The sequence below is a fragment of the Myxine glutinosa genome, chromosome 1 (assembly GCF_964187855.1).
Source record: "Myxine glutinosa chromosome 1, kmMyxGlut1.1, whole genome shotgun sequence".
Classification (NCBI taxonomy): domain Eukaryota; kingdom Metazoa; phylum Chordata; class Myxini; order Myxiniformes; family Myxinidae; genus Myxine; species Myxine glutinosa.
Window position 1 is genome coordinate 90,330,696 of NC_136261.1, and position 17,529 is coordinate 90,348,224.

A 17,529-nucleotide genomic window follows, 5' to 3' on the forward strand; every position below is an offset into this window, starting at 1 on the left:
AGCCTTCTTTTCTCTCCTGTGGAACTGTCTTCCTGAGTCCATTATTGAGAGTTCTTCCCCACAGGATTTTAGGGCCGCTACTCAGCGACTTCCGGTCCCTCGAGCAACGGGGCTTGCTTCGATCTCTCCACGGCATCAAAGTCTGAGTGTTTTCCCGTTCGTTTCTTTGTCAAATTTCCGGTGCGTATTTTGTTGTGTATGTGTTATTGTGTGTTTCTATTTGGTTTTGGTTTTGGTTTTGTAGTTGTTGCAAATTTGTGTGTAATTAGTCGTTTCTTTGTTCGCGCCTCATGCGCCTCGTGCGGCCTGGTGTCTCGTGCGGCCTCCTCGTCTCGACTTGTGCCCCGCCCCCTATATCTCGTTTTTATTTCACCTCTGCTCCTGCTTTCTCAAATCCACGTTCTCACTGAGAGACTTTCCCAGATTGTTTTTCATGGTTTTGTTTAAATATTTATTTAAATATGTTTAAACCGCAGCCGTGATGCTAACGCCGCCCCCCCCCCCCCCCACCGCCCAGAATTTTCCATGTTTTAAACCTTTCCCAGTGTGTACCCTGGATTAGAATAGGTACGCCGTATCCCTGCGTGTCGTAAGGGGCGACTAAGAGGGTTGGCGTCAGGAAGGGCATCCGGCCATAAAACATTGCCTCAAAAAGAGAACCATGACAATTACAACTACATGTGGGCAGGGTACAGCCCGAAGTGGAGATCGGTTTCTGAGGTTTGGGACATGGAATGTAGGAACAATGACAGGGAGATCAGGAGAAGTGGTGGAAGTAATGGTCAGAAGAAGAGTGGACATATGTTGTGTGCAAGAGACGAGATGGAAGGGAAGTGGTGTGAGAATGGTGAAGGGTAGGCAGGGACAGAAATACAAGTTTGTGTGGCAAGGGTGCCTGGAGGGAGTGAATGGTATTGGTGTCCTGTTTTCTGAGGAGTTTGTAGACAATGTGGTGAGTGTGACTAGAGTGAGTGATAGGTTGATGATGGTGAAAATGATGATTGGAAAGCTCTTGGCGAACGTCATCTCGGGATATGCTCCGCAGGTTGGTCGAAGCGATGAAGAGAAGGACAAGTTCTGGTGTGCGATAGAGAAGCTGATGGAAAACGTGAAAGATGAGGAAGTTGTTGTGGTAGGAGGAGACCTAAATGGACATGTGGGAAGGAGTATGGATGGTTTTGACGGAGTTCATGGGGGTTACAGATATGGTGTGAGAAATGGAGAAGGTGAAAGGATTTTGGAGTTTGCTAATGGAGCTGATTTGTTGATTTGTAATACTCAGTTCCAGAAAGAGGATAATAAGCTTGTTACATACACGTCAGGTGGGTCGACGACAACTGTTGACTACCTGATCGTGTGTAGGCGAGATAGGGGGAACCTCCGGGACACAAAGGTGATCCCGGGGGAGGAGGCTGTTTCACAGCACCACTTGGTTGTCTGCGACGTAAGGGTGAAAGGTGCGAGGAGAGCTCGGCGGGTGAAGTACCAACCGAGAATGAAGGTGTGGAGGTTGAAAGAGGTGACAGTAAGGGAGGCATTAAAAGAGAGGCTGAGTAGGGTCAGGGATGATGTGGTTGAGCTTGAAAGTAGTTGGATGTCAATGAAAGCTAGTCTGTTGGGAGCCGTTGGTGAGGTATGTGGATGGACAAAAGGACCACCGAGGCACTCGGAAACATGGTGGTGGGATGATGAAGTTGGAAAGAGGATTGACGAGAAGAGGAAGAATTTCAAGGAGTGGCAGAAGGCGAAGGGTACGGGAGCAGAAACAGCAGAGCATGAAAGTTATAAGGCAGCCAGGAAGGCTGCAAAGAAAGAGGTAGCAAAGGCGCAGGAGGCATGTAGGAAAATGCTCGGAGAACGCTTGGATTCGGAAGAGGGTCAGAAAGCAGTATTCAGGATTGCAAAGCAGATAGTGAAAGAGAGGTGTGATGTGATGGGGGTGAGTTGCTTGAAGGATGAAGTGGGACAAATCATTGTCGACCCAGATGGAATTAAAGGAAGATGGAAAAGATATATGGAAATGCTGTTGAATACAGAGAATGAATGGGATGGCAACATAGAGAGTAACCCAGTTTTAGGACCAGCAGAGAAGATAACTGAGAAGGAAGTTGAGGAAGCGATAAAAGCAATGAAGGGTAGAAAAGCGGGAGGGCCGACGGGAGTTGTGGGAGATATGTTGAAGGCAGCAGGAAGTTGGGGTGTGAAGAGAATGACAGAGATCTGTAATCTGGTGGTGAAAGAAGGCCGCATTCCAGTGGAATGGGAACTGTGTACCCTCGTCCCTCTATACAAGGGGAAAGGTGACCCTCTGGAGTGTGGCTCGTACCGAGCGATAAAGTTATTGGAGCATGGAATGAAGGTATTGGAAAGGGTGTTGGAGAGGAGGATAAGGAAGAAAGTGAAGATCGACGAAATGCAGTTTGGATTCATGCCAGGAAGAGGAACGACAGACGCGCTTTTCATTGTGAGGCAGTTGCAGGAGAAGTACATGGAGAAGAGGAAGAAGTTGTTTCTTGGGTTTATTGATCTGGAGAAAGCATTCGATTGGGTTCCACGCAAAGTATTGACATGGGCATTGAGGAAGTTAGGAGTGGAGGAATGGTTGATCAGAGTAGTGATGGCAATGTACAAAAGAGCGCGCACAGCTGTAAGGACGCAGGACGGGAACAGTGGTGAGTTTGAGGTGAAGGTGGGAGTGCATCAGGGGTCGGTACTAAGTCCACTACTATTTGTAGCTGTGATGGAGGTGCTGGCTCAGAACGTAAAGGAGGGTTTACCATGGGAGTTGTTGTATGCAGATGATCTGGTGTTGATTGCGGAAAGTATGGATGGACTGAAGGAAAAGATGAACACGTGGAAGGAATGTATGGAGACAAAAGGTCTGAAGGTGAATATCGGAAAGACGAAGGTGATGGCAAGTGGTAAAGCATGTGGCGAGGTGGAAAGAACTGGGAAGTGGCCCTGTGCTGTGTGTCGGAAGGGTGTCGGAGTGAACTCCATTCAGTGTACAATGTGCGCTGAGTGGGTTAATCAAAAATGTAGTGGTCTGAGAGGGTCATTAACCAGTGTGGCAGCTACATTCAAATGTAAGGTGTGCACAGAGGGAGCTGCAGATGGAGGAAATGTTGAGTTGGATCTTGGAGACGGCATGAAGCTGGAAGGTGTGAAAACATTTTGCTACCTCGGAGACATGCTGAATGGAGAAGGTGGATCAGACTCGGCAACGGTTGCTCGAGTGAGATGTGCATGGAAGAAGTTTCGGGAATTGAGTGGCGTGCTGATGATGAGGGGAGTGTCGTTGAAGCTGAAGGGAAAGGTGAATGCTGCATGTGTGAGAAGTGTTATGATTTATGGGAGCAAGACATGGGTAATGAACGTAGAGCAGCAACGAAGGTTGGAAAGGGTGGAAATGCGAATGGTTCGACGGATGTGCGGAGTATCGTTGAGAGGAAGACAAATGATGAATTGCAAAAGATGATGGGAATAGAGCCTGTGATTGATGCTGTGAAGAGGAACAGGTTGAGATGGTTTGGTCATGTGTTGAGGAAGGATGAAAGTGACTGGTTGAGAAGAGTGATGGAAATGAATGGAGAAGGAAGTAGAAGAGGCTATGAGCCAGACCCCCCAAATTGACCGGTCGGTACCATACAGATGGAGTAAGGCTCATTGTGATTTTTAGCAAGATATATGTCCCTAGATATGAAAAAAAAGTGATAGCAGTGTATAACTCTCGGCCATCTCTGTGTTATCACCCGAAATATTATTATACGCCCGCTTCGCTTCGCCAAAAAATGTGATATTTGCTAAAATTGGAATAAATATGTTTTTAAGGACCACAGAGTGCCACTAATTTGCATACTGGATGCCAACTAATATAGTAATAGAAATATAGAACATTTGTGGGGGTTATTTATCAAATTTTTGATATAATGACAAAAAATATGTTAAATTTAGTGAAAAAGTGGTCGAAATCGCTTCGAGTTCAGAATTCACATTGTACATTTTTGTCAATATTTCAAAAATGAAAACTCCCAGAGTAACATTTGACCCCTCAAAATCTTCGCAAGGAACCACTGCATTGGAATATATCATTACTTTGTAATATGGTGGTTGTTTGGGGCACATATTTTGGTAAAGTTCAAAATATGTTCAACCATACCCCCTAATTTTGATATTATAGGTGCTAAAGGGTTAAACATTACTGTATTTGCATCTGTATTACCCAACTAAATTGTTATTTCCTTTTGTCATTCCAGGTAATGTGGTGGTGGTGGTGTTAGTGCTTGCCCAGTATTGCTAGTACAATCGCAATGGAAGAACAAACCAGAGATGAGGCCGAAGTGCCAACTGGAAGACATTGTATCATTCACAAGGAATCACTGAGTATTGATCCAAATGAACAACTTACCAGTCCACACAGTTTTGAATCATGGAAAACCCTAATAAATGCTGCTCAAGTAAGAGATCACTCCCCTATACTTGACATCGCTAAATCGGTGACAGACAAGGAGATTCCAGTGATCTTCTACCATAGGAAATGTAGAAGCATTTTCACGATGAAGAGAGATCTGGAAGCCCTTAAACGTAAAACAGATTCAAGCTCAATAGAGGAAGCTGTTGCTGGGTGTTCCAATGCTAAGCGACCGGCAAGACGATCCTCATCAGAATCACGCATCTATGACTACACATGCATTTTCTGCGAAAATGTCAAGAGATACAAGGGAACGTCAACTCGGGAAAAACTAGTCCAATCTGTGGAGTTGAGATCGGACCAGAAGCTTCGAGCTTGTGCAATCCGCAGGTGTGACACCAAGATTTTAGCCATAACGAGTAGGGACATAGTTGCTGCTGAAGCACATTATCATGCTTCCTGCTACAGGGACTACACAAGGCCAGCACCTGGTCTCGATACAGAGCCTGCTCCTTCTCAGGAGAATGATATTTATCTCGAAAAGCAAGACGAATCATATGCAGAACTGTTTCATTATATACGAACTGATATCATTCCCAACAAGTAAATTGTCAGAGTTACAACGCTTACAGAGAAACTGCGAACGATGATGTCTGCCAGAGGCATACATCGTCTAACAGAATCCACCAAGAAACATCTCCGTCGGAAATTGGAACAGGAGTTGGGAGACTGTATTCAGATTTTTGCTGACACAAAAGGAAAACTTGTTGTTGTACCTGATTGCATAACAATGCAATATATCGTCAGTGAGTATTGCGATATGGAAAGGGAGCTGAAAACTTGGAAAGATAAATCAACAAATATCTCGAAGATCATTGATCAGTCATCATCATTTTTGAGAGCAACAATAAAGGACGAGGAAAAAACAACAACCTGGCCGTATCACCCGTCCGACGTGGAGAAGGAATCATTCACTGCACCAGAATATCTTCGACGGTTTCTGATCGGTCTACTAACTGGTGATCCAGAACACAAACACCCTTCACGGAGAGTAACAATGCTCACGGAATCCTTCAGTCAAGATGTGGTATATGCAGTGACATGTGGTATGCAGAAGCCACCAAAACATATACTGCTTCCATACATGGTTAAAACACTCACTGGGAATACGGAGTTGATACGGACGTTGAACAGATTAGGCCATGGGATATCTTACTCTCAGTTGGAAGAAAATGACACAGCCTTGTGCTTACAGAAGCTCACAGCTAATCTAAATCAGCAGACACTCATACCAACAAGTATTCAACCATACGCGTTTACCAACTTGGCATGGGACAACATTGATAGATTGGAAGAAACATTGAGTGGAAAGGGAACATCACATCGTGTGAATGGTATCGTGGTACAGGCCAGAGTTTATGGACCACATCTTCCGAAACAAGCGCTTCCTGAGATAGCCAAGAAAAAGCAAAGATCTTTGGATGTCTCTGATCACGAATTGACAACATACATTGCTGGACAGCACGTTGGACCACAGTTGCTCACAACAGACACGAGCATAGTAACAGAGTACTCAGCTACGAACAAAAACCTCATCTGGATACTTGCTCGAATGACCGACGCAGAGAAGCAGCGCATACCAAGCTGGACAGGTTTCAATATCAACACCAGAGATTCTCTGACAGTCTCAAAGGATGTTGTTGGTTATATGCCCACGATCAATGCTCCAGCTACGGAATTGACCACAGTCGCTGAAATATTGAACCAGTCAGAACTTGTGAGGAAGACACTACAGTTAGGGGAGATTGTCGTAGTGTTGGACCAGGCCTTATACGCTAAGGCAGCCGAAATCACCTGGAAACACACTGACAAGTATTCACGAATCATTCTCCGTCTGGGCACTTTCCATACAGTCGGCAATATACTCGCAATTCTAGGAGCTCGTTTTCAAGATGCTGGTCTCTCCGGGACCTGTGCATAGAAACAAACCTCACAGCGGAAGGCTCACTTGCCAGTGTGTTTTCTGGGAAGATGTACAACCGCGCAGTGTATGTGCACAAGTCTGTGTATGAAGCATTCATGAGACTAGCATGGGAGGCATTCATTCCATGGGTTGAGAGAAACAAACCAGAAGAAAAGCACAACATAGCGTCTGTGTCAGAAGAAGTGAGTGATTTGGTTGAACATTTGTGTCAACAGAAATTTGACAGTCTTCTGGCAAACGCCAAATACACGGAGTTAGTCACCACCTGGAACGAATTCTTAGACCATCTTCGCAATGAAAATGGAGAACTCTCAGCCTTTTGGATGTCTTATGTGGACATTGTTGAAAACGTCTTGCTTGCCCTGCTGCGTGCTGCTCGAGAAGGAAATTGGCTCTTGCATCTCTCTGCTATCCACAACATGATCCCCTGGTGTTTTGCCTACGACAGATTTAACTATGCACGATACCTACCAGCGTATTATGCTGAGATGACCAATCTGGCAGCCAATCATCCAGCTGTGTACCAGGCCTTCTTGGGTGGTTCGTTTTCTGTTCAACTATCCAGTCACAATACATTTGGACGCATTCCCGTTGACCAAACGACTGAAGTCACTGTGAACAAGGATACACAGACCCCAGGAGGCACAACAAGGTTTAGTCTGAAATCAGGAGCAGTCAAGCGCTATTACATTACTGCAGAACACATGAGTGCCTTTCTTGGTCAGATGAGGGAAATGGTACAAGAACAGGGATCAAATGTTCCACATGCTGACCTGCACAAAACGCGTGTGAGGAAAGATGAGGATGCTGTTTCGACAATCGTACATCTGGTGAAGAGCTGGGTAAATCCATTTGAAGAAGCTCGCGAACTTATCAGTATCTCGACAGCAAAAAAAGCCCCTGAAGATATCTGCTCGGATTTGAAGAATGCCAGAGACATTGGAGTTGAATGCTACACAAACTTCAAAGCTGAGAGACTCGAGACGGACCCACCAATCAAACGCTTTCATGATCCAATGAAAATGAACAAACTGAAAACCTTCAGTAATTTATGCAAGAAGAAACTAGTCAAAATGAGTGGCAGATCCGTGATTCTTCAAGCTGACAGAGCATTGTTTGGTCGCATCATTGTGATGGCACAGGGACGAAATCTGCAGATGGCTGATGTACTATCCCATCCTCTTGGTCCGTTACCATGGGCACTGGCAACCCCAGAAGGTCTCCACCGTAAAACCAACAAGGCTGCTCTTGCTAGTTATCTACAAAATAATGTAGTCCCTGCTGACCAACTTCCTGATCATTCTGCAACCATAATAGATGGAATGAGCATAATCCAGAAGGTAAAAGGGGATCAAGTCAACTTTGGGGAAATTGCCCAGTTTGTTTTGTTGATGGCACTGAAAGATGGCAGCACTAGTGACAGGATCGACATCGTCTTCGACACCTACCAAGATACATCCATCAAGAACTGTGAAAGGCTCGCCAGAGGAGAGGAACTTGGACTTAAGCTTCAGGACATCACAGCATCGCAAATTGTAAGGCAATGGAGAAGCTTCTTGGCCCATGTTGGGAATAAGTCTAGCCTCATTTCATTTCTGGTGAGCGAATGGAGGAAACCAGATTACACCAAGCATCTGAATGGAAAGGTCTTATTTGTAACAACTGAAGACAAGTGTTACAAAATCATCACGGAAGGACACCAGGAGGTGCTTGAGCTGCAAAGTACACATGAGGAAGCAGATGGTCGACTCTTCCTTCACGCTGCTCATGCTGCACAGACTGGATATCCAGCAGTTGTAATCAGCTCCGAGGACACTGACGTATTCATCATGGCGTTGGTGTTTCATACTCAAATTGCATCAAAATTGTTCCAGAAATGTGGCACCAAAGAACGGAAACGAATCATTGACATTACCAAAATTGCAGCTTCAGTGGGCGCAGATGTTTGTCATGGACTTATAGGGATGCATGCTTACACAGGTTGCGACACAGTCAGCACATTTGCCGGCAAAGGCAAACTCGGAGCGCTTAAACTGCTTAGGTCTAGCAAAGAGGTCCAAGAAACGTTCGCCCAGTTGGGAAAAGAATGGAATGTGGCCGAGGAGCTTATGGATAAGCTGGAGAATTTCACATGCCTCCTATATGCATCCAAGTCTGGTACAAAGGAACTTAATAGCCTTCGATACCATCTATTTTGTGCAAAGAAGGGCGGGATTGAGAGCCACCAATTGCCTCCATGCAATGACTGCTTCCGAAAACACGTACAGCGGGCCAATTACCAGGCAGAAATTTGGAAACGAAGCCTTCAGAGGCACCCAATGACCCCCAGTCCAGTTGGAAAAGGATGGAAATGGGATGATCAGGATGGAACAACTCTGGCTGTGGACTGGATGAGTGGACAGGCAGCACCTCAGGCTCTTCTGGATTTGTTGGCCTGTAATTGTTCCAGGAGCTGCAAGCTACCAAGTTGTGTCTGCATTGCCAATGGACTGAAATGTACAGACATGTGTAAACTTGCCGCCTGCGACAATCAGCCATTGTCTGTCGAGCCAGACGACGACAGCCTCGACGAGGATGATCCATCTGACGAGGAGCAAGAATACGGATTCTGAGCCAAATATGCTGCGCATCTAAAGGGAGGGACACTTTCGTGATGTCATTTCAGACATTTATTTTCTGTTAAGTGATTTAAGTATAATATGTATGACGTTCATTGTAATTTAAAGTAGCCCGATGCATAAAAGGATAGGTTCAATTTATAAGCATTATTTAGTATGTGTTTTAAATGCCTGTAATCTGTGTCAATTGTGTTAAAAATTGATTGGTAATAATACTGTATAATAACAAGGCGTATTTGTTCGAGAGATCATGATAAACCTAGAGTGTGGAGCAAGTTTGCATGCATTGTGAAATATAATGTAGCTGATGTTACAAACCTACTTTAGGATACTAGCTAATACCAAAAATTACACTGAGATACCAAAAGTAGTAGACGAATAAACCTAAAATGTTCAAAAGCTATGTTTCGTTCCAAAATATCAAAATTAGGGGGTATGGTTGAACATATTTTGAACTTTGCCAAAATATGTGCCCCAAACAACCACCATATTACAAAGTAATGATATATTCCAATGCAATGGTTCCTTGCGAAGATTTTGAGGGGTCAAATGTTACTCTGGGAGTTTTCATTTTTGAAATATTGACAAAAATGTACAATGTGAATTCTGAACTCGAAGCGATTTCGACCACTTTTTCACTAAATTTAACATACTTTTTGTCATTATATCAATATTTTGATAAATAACCCCCACAAATGTTCTATTTTCTATTACTTTATTAGTTGGCATCCAGTATGCAAATTATTGGCACTCTGTGGTCCTTAAAAACATATATTTATTCCAATTTTAGCAAATATCACATTTTTTGGCGAAGCGAAGCAGGCGTATAATAATATTTCGGGTGATAACACAGAGATGGCCGAGAGTTATACACTGCTATCACTTTTTTTTCATATCTAGGGACATATATCTTGCTAAAAATCACAATGAGCCTTACTCCATCTGTATGGTACCGACCAACCCCCTTGGCTCATAGCCTAACGACGGGGAAGACCGAGAAAGACTTGGCTAAAGGTGGTGGAAGAAGAAATGCGGGCAAGGGGGTTAACAAGGAGAGATGCAGAAAATAGGGCAAAATGGAGAAGATTGTCATGGGGACCGCAAGGCTAACCCCCGCTCTAGCAGGGAAAATGGCCTTTAAAATGCATGTTGTTGTCGTTGTTGTACTCAGCGTCACCTCATGTTGTCTTGTATTTAAACTATTGAGCTTCAATACACCAGCTGCAGAGACCATTCTCATTCTTCTCCGACAGATTTTTCTCCTCATGCTGTGGTGTGTCCATTTGTTGTCATTCTCAATCTTTTCCCATAACTTTCTCTCCTCGTGCAGTGGTGTGTCCATTTGTCGTCATTCTCAATCTTTTCCCATAACTTTCTCTCCTCATGCTGTGGTGTGTCCATTTGTTGTCATTCTCAATCTTTTCCCATAACTTTCTCTCCTCGTGCTGTGGTGTGTCCATTTGTTGTCATTCTCAATCTTTTCCCATAACTTTCTCTCCTCGTGCTGTGGTGTGTCCATTTGTTGTCATTCTCAATCTTTCCCATAACTTTCTCTCCTCATGCTGTGGTGTGTCCATTTGTTATCATTCTCAATCTTTTCCCATAACTTTCTCTCCTCATGCTGTGGTGTGTCCATTTGTCGTCATTCTCAATCTTTTCCCATAACTTTCTCTCCTCGTGCTGTGGTGTGTCCATTTGTTATCATTCTCAATCTTTTCCCATAACTTTCTCTCCTCGTGCTGTGGTGTGTCCATTTGTTGTCATTCTCAATCTTTTCCCATAACTTTCTCTCTTCATGCTGTGGTGTGTCCATTTGTCATCATTGTCAATCTTTTCCCATAACTTTCTCTCCTCATGCTGTGGTGTGTCGATTTGTTGTCATTCTCAATCTTTTCCCATAACTTTCTCTCCTCGTGCTGTGGTGTTTCCATTTGTTGTCATTCTCAATCTCATCCCATAATTTTCTCTCCTCGTGCTGTGGTGTATCCATTTGTTGGCATCCTTCGTTTTCTCTTTCGCCCAATTTGTATGTTGATCCATTGTTGCCTGTCATTCTGCTCTTCCATAAGTCTCAAAATACTTGTTTTAAAAAAACAGCAAAACCAGAACTTAAAAATCAAATTGACATTTAGTTTGCATTCTAGGAACAAAATAAAAAACAAATAAGAAAAATATAAAAAATGATGGTTTCTCATCAAAATTATGATGTATAAAATTTTTTTGTTGTTGCATCTGACATTTGCATTTTAAATTCGGACAATGATGAAGCAACTTAAAAGTATCAAAAAACAAGCCAACTGCATGAAAATGTGAGGTAGTTAAAGAGAATCAAACCAATAAACTTAAAGGGGAACCCAAACGCTCAGACCACCGCGATGCTAATCTATCCCTCGATACCCTACAAAATAGATGTCTTCTTCCGATTTATAAATAGATTTTTTATTTTGTGATTGATTCAAAATCTTCTTCTTCACGATTTGCCTTGATGTCACACCAGGAAATCAACCACCAAATCCATATTGTCTACAGGTTACATTGCGGTCCGAGTGAACTCAAACGGCAAATAATTTTCGAATTTCTACAAATGTGCCAGGTCGATGCATCCTTGGTGGTTGTAGTAATACAAATCAAGATGGTTTTATGCCACATCAATGGTCAAAAGATCCAAGGGTTGCCAAAACTTGGACGAGGTTTTTCTGAAATACCCGACTGTGGATCGGGCCTACAAAATGTTCGCTTTTGTGCTTGGAATATTTTAGAGAGCAGTGTTATGAATCAACAGAGATGGCTAGATCCCCCACGATAAAGTGGAAAAACAGCCGTCACTCGAAATTGTTCGAAACACCATCTCCACCGAGCTCCCAGAACATGTACAATGGCGATTTAAGCGGTGAATCAAATGCCTGTGTTGGCCTGCAGGGGACCGATCTCACCATGCCACCACCCCTCCCTCACTCTTCCACTGGGATGGGACATCGACACTGCACGGACACGGCACAGACATGACACAGCACGACCATAGACACAAATGGCATTGCAGGAAAGTATGAAACAGGACTATCCTGCAACATACAGAACACCGGGTCAGCCTGCTACAGTGGGACAAAGCATTCATCATCCATTTGGTCGGCGTTGTCTGAGTGTGCCTGGGCGGTGTCCGTGCTGTGCCATGCCATGTCGTGTCGTGTCGTGACGTGACATGTCGTGTCGTGTCGTGTCGTGCCATGCCATGTCGTGTCGTGCCTTGTCGTGTCGTGTCGTGCCATATTCCTTCTGGAGTTATACAACTGATTTATCAATTAATACAAATTCCCTGATAAACAGTCAATTGAATGGAAAAACAAAACCTACCAATCTGTAATGAACATATGACCGGCGTTTTCATGTGCACTAACACCACCGTCTTCACCAACACCATATTTGACTGAATCGCTCGAATAAGGGCCAAAATGATACGGCTCCATCATTCCCCTGAAATTATTTCCATCACTAATTTTGTCTCCAATAGTTTCTTCAAATCCCACAGATCATGTTCAACATACTGAGAACCTTCAGAGTTGCAAATGACGGTGGAATCAGTATCGGAATCTGAGCTCGAAACACTATGTAAAGCCGCCATTTGGATCAAGGTGAGTTCATAGTTTGATGTCACTGGCAAAATCGAAAATTGACACTTTAGGGCTATTTTGACATTGTGATAGCCAATTTTTTTTTTTGTACCCTTCAAATTAGACCATGATTAATGATTTTCAGGGGTTTACAGAAAAAACATATTTGCGTTTGGGTTCACCTTTATAATGAAGAGTTCTTACAGCAAGATTTTCAAGACAGTGTTAAGTAATAAAGGTATTTCTCAAAAATAAAGTTACTCAAAAGTAAAGGACGTATTTGTATGACGAGTGCACAAAGTTATAGAATCGGCCCAACCTTTGCCCAATAAGAAAGTCAGCAATTCCTTTCACACTCGATCTTGCACACTGAGCAGTCAAAGAACCTGTGCAAGAACAATTGGTCAGGGCCTCATCTCGAACTTCAAACCAACTAAGAAAAATATCATTCACTGGCATTCAAAAAGACTTGGAAATATCTTCAAAACAAAAAAGTTTTAATCAAAGGTCAAGTTGAAAAGACAAAGGGCAAATGAACTGCATGTTGAAGAAACTAAGGTGTATAGAAAAAGAATGTTACAACTGTTCAAATGCAATTTTGCTTGAACCTGCCCAACATAACATGTATTATCAGAAGTTGCATGACGTACCTTCGCTGGTCATCAATGGGGATCTGGAGGTCGAAGGGCTCGTCAAGTCTCCCAACAGTGGCTCCAAACGTGTCCGCTTGAATCCCCCACAGATATTTGGACTCTCACTCCGTTTGTGTTTTCTTCCAACGCGTTCCTCCGCTACCTCAGAATCTGCCGATAGCAGGCGTGAACATAGAGGGAGAGGTAGTGACAAACGCACACGATGGAATGACGACCGACAGCACAACTGCAACTGAAATTTTCTGTGCCATCTAGTTGATGGGTAATTAGAATTGGTGACTTCGACAAACTATATTTCAACAACTGACTAAGATGTGCCTTTATTGCCTGTTTTGTCAATCTCAGGTTCACAGTGTGAACATTAACGCCTGCCAGTTGTCTAGTTTGCGCAAGCCAAAATGTAATTGGATTTTAGCAGAATAAGCTCTGTTGCAAACTTTTCAGAATGCCAAATCTGACGTTGTGAAACCCCTCTGGTTAAGTATTGAACTTTTTTTAAACAAATTTTTTGTATCCATGGATATCTCCACGCATTGCTGGCGGACTTCCTCTCTAGTCGTAGTCAACGTGTGGCCCTGAATGGGTTTCTCTCATCTCCTCTTCCTGTTCAGGCTGGAGTTCCCCAAGGCAGTGTTCTGGGCCCTGTGCTTTTTCTGGTCTTCATCAATGATCTCTCCGACTCTCTTGAAAATCCTCTCTATCTCTTTGCTGATGACTCCACTCTCTGCTGCTCCATTCCTCATCCCTCAGATCGGCAGTCTGCAGCCTCCTCACTCTCTGCAGACCTGGACAAAATCACTGACTGGGCAAACAAGTGGAACATGTCTTTCAATCCTGACAAATCTCACACTCTTACGATGTTTCTCCGAAAAGACCGACTGGACAACCCTCCCATCCACTTTCTGAATAATCCTCTCCAAGAAGTTCTGTCTCTCAAGCTTTTGGGTCTCACGATCTGCCATGATCTTTCCTGGGAAAACCACATTTCAAATCTGGCCTCCAAAGCCAGTCGCTGACTGGGCATCCTCCATCGTGCGAAGTCCTTCCTTGGCACACCTAAGCTCCTCACCACATACAAGGCTTTCATCCGCAGCTCAATGGAATACTGGTCTCCCCTCTGGGCTGGTGCTCCTGCCTCACACCTAGCTTGTCTTCATGCTGTTGAAACCAAAGCGTACAAAATCATTGGAATCTCCCGTGATGAAGCTACCTCCAAGGGCCTTTCACTTACTCACCACAGGCAGGTTGGTGGGGTCTGTCTTCTACCGACTCCTCTCCGGCCTTGCTCCCCCAGCTCTCTCTCTGTGCTCTGTCCCCCAAATATTCCTGCAGGTCACACAAGATCTGCCTGCAACCCTCTTATGGTTAAACTGCCAAAATCAAGACTCTCTGCTCACCTTCACTCCTCTTTTGTCCTGCCTCTGGAACAAACTCCCTCACTCTCTTCAATCGCACGCCTCCCTCCAGGTCTTTAAAACAGCTGTTCACCACCATCTCTTATCTTCCCCCATCCAAAACCTTGATCTTTTCTACCCCCGCTAATTTCGCCCCAAATCCTCTTTTTTGAAATACCAACTTATTTCCTGGAAGTCCTTGATGTCCTTGTGTTTATACTTCTCCCACCCCCTTCCCACACCGCCTCCCCCCAAGCCCTCTCCCTCCCACACATTCCCGATGTCCCTCACAAATGTTGTGTTTATGTGCTTCCCCTTCTCTCCCAATCTTGTCTACCGCTCCCCTTTTTATATACGTTGGTTCATTGTCTGTTTGATTTGTTTGTGTGATAAATGTTAGCTCTTTCACGAGCCTCGATTATGTATCCAAAAAAAAAAAAAAAAAATACCATTAAGTATAGAATGAACGCTAATGTAGCTAATGCATCAAATGTGGGCTAATGCTCTACATATTGATATTATGGAAGCATTATCTGCTGATGTGCCTTACCATGTGATCTGCGATGGCTACTAGAGGGCTGCCTGAGCATGACGGTGCGTCCAGCCAGTGTTGCAACAAGCCCTGGGCGAGCAACTCGAGTAAGCATGACAGTCTTCCCTCGTGGAACATTCACAGAGTTGTAGGAACCACTTTGAACACCCTGATTAGGAGGAAACACAGAAAGATATAAATGTAATCAATTACAATAAAAGAATACTGACACTACATTGAGTGCAATGCATATTAGAACACATTTGGGTGCGAATACAAATGCGAATGGATTATTCAAAATATATTTTATACGAGCAGGGGTACCCAGGTGTTACCTGGTGCTGCTCTAATCCTGTTGGCATTTTGAAGAAATGTAATTTTGCTTTTTTCCTATTTTTTGTAGGGGCTTAAAACACCTCTCTAAACCCACTAATGAATGGGGTTGGGGATAATTTAATATTACCCTTCACATAGCTACAAAGGCTTATGCACACTACAGAGCAATTTTTTAAATCCCACTTTTCTTTTCGTAAAAAAATTCATTCTGTTGGCCTAAAACGCTTACTGATAAACCTCTGAAAGTTTGACGAAGACCTGTTCAGCCATCCCTGAGAAATATAGTGACACACGATACAGCCAGGCGCGCGCGCGCACGCACGCACGCACGCACACACGGATACTTTGAGACCTGGTAGGCCTCCATTTCATGTCCTGAAGCCCTCCCACATATGGAGATAGCTCTTCACCTTTGAGAAATAGGTCCAAATATATATATAGAATTCTATTTCAAAAAGTTACACGGATTCGGACGAAACTTGGTGGACAGGTTGGGTGTGTGACGAGGAGGAACCAATTCAATTTTGGTGAAGATCCGGATCAATCTGGATACGAAACTTTAAAAAATCTTTTCAATGATCTTATACATTATACATATAAATGTGAACGTCTGTTTGTTCGGTTGTGCCTCATGGACAGCCTAAGGAAGTGACTTAGAGAGGGAAGAGGGGGTCCATGTGGGGTAACTTTTCACGACAAAAAACATGGGCGCATCAGCATTTGCTGGAGGATGTTAAAGACCTCATGGTGGCTTTTTATGAGAAAAAGCCAATGTGTACTGGTACCAAAGCCAGAGCCCAAATTATTATCCAAACAAAAAGCAACTTGCACCAAGATTAGCATCTTAGCCACCACAACTGATTCAACAGAAATAATGCTCTGGAAACTGAATGTGATCAAAAATACTGTGGGATCTTAAAAAATAATTAGGAAATGAGTGCAAACAAATGGGAAATATAACTTCGCCACAAAGAAAGATGCCAATCCCCATCAAAACACCACTTGCTAAGGACAAGGCAGAACGTTTTGAATAAAATCCCGTTTTCTTGGGAATGCAACTCAAGTAACTTTGAGGTGAACAGACCACATGCAAGATACGCGGCAGTCCATATCCCATTTTCCTCAGGCATTAATAAATAGGGTGGTTGAGTTATGGCAACTTAACCTTTTTAACCCAAGTCATCTGGAAGAGCATTCAAAACTATCTCAAGGCATCAAGTTGGATAGAGTAAATGTGAGAAGAAAAAGCTTTTTAGCATATTGCAATACGCAAAGACGCAATTCGACTTTTTCACCTCTGTGCCAGTAGTTGTAAGCGAGGGGTTGTGGTAACAGCTAAATGCTGAAGTTGGCCTATCGAGCAACTCTGACGCAAGATCCCTTCTGACCTCTCGACCTTTCCGCCGACGTTCCCCGTCACCCTCTCCAGGATCACCACCGGCTTGTGGCTCAGCACGCAGGAGTACCCCACCCAGGAAATCCGCAATTTCGTCCTGAAGCGAGACAATGACCAGCAGCACGTTATTACATTTTATTTTAAACACAACGTTAGATTTACGTAAGGTTAGGGGTCACGGCAATTGGAGACAAACACTCAGATGAAATAAGCTATGACAACAAAAACAAAAAGCAAACATTTTTCTTGTTAAAACAAAAAAAAATCTCATTCAAAAGCAAGAAGCTCAATTGTAGTTTCACAGACCTGTATGCACCGATCCACCATGCTTTGTGTCAATCCCTCCAGTTTCTTTTTTGCTTTGCTGATCCTAAACAAAATGCAGATAGAAAAACAAGAAAGATGTCATGCAGAGCACGAGCCTTACAAAATCCATCCCTCCCCCCAAAAAAGTTGCCATGGATACATCAAATTATCCATTTCATTAAGATGCAAATTGATGATACTAATCAAAACTCGGGTCAATCGGAATAAAATTGATTATTTTAAAGATGAAAATTGATGATATTCGAAGTTTGACCTTGAGTTGACCTTTGA

General features: G+C 43.5%; 1 protein-coding gene across 11 annotated transcripts in view; it reads right to left on the bottom strand.

Annotated features, from left to right (window-relative positions):
• The window catches only part of KANSL3 (KAT8 regulatory NSL complex subunit 3), an 89,271-nt gene that overhangs the window by 28,981 nt on the left and 42,761 nt on the right, over positions 1-17,529 (bottom strand). For all 11 annotated transcript variants that reach the window (XM_078774264.1, XM_078774294.1, XM_078774287.1 and 8 more), the window contains 5 exons: positions 17,239-17,302; positions 16,832-17,029; positions 15,219-15,369; positions 13,272-13,424; positions 12,941-13,007 (listed from right to left, as the gene is read on the bottom strand). In XM_078774264.1, coding sequence (XP_078630390.1) covers positions 12,941-13,007; positions 13,272-13,424; positions 15,219-15,369; positions 16,832-17,029; positions 17,239-17,302 — 633 coding nt within the window. The remainder of the gene's footprint in view (positions 1-12,940; positions 13,008-13,271; positions 13,425-15,218; positions 15,370-16,831; positions 17,030-17,238; positions 17,303-17,529) is intronic.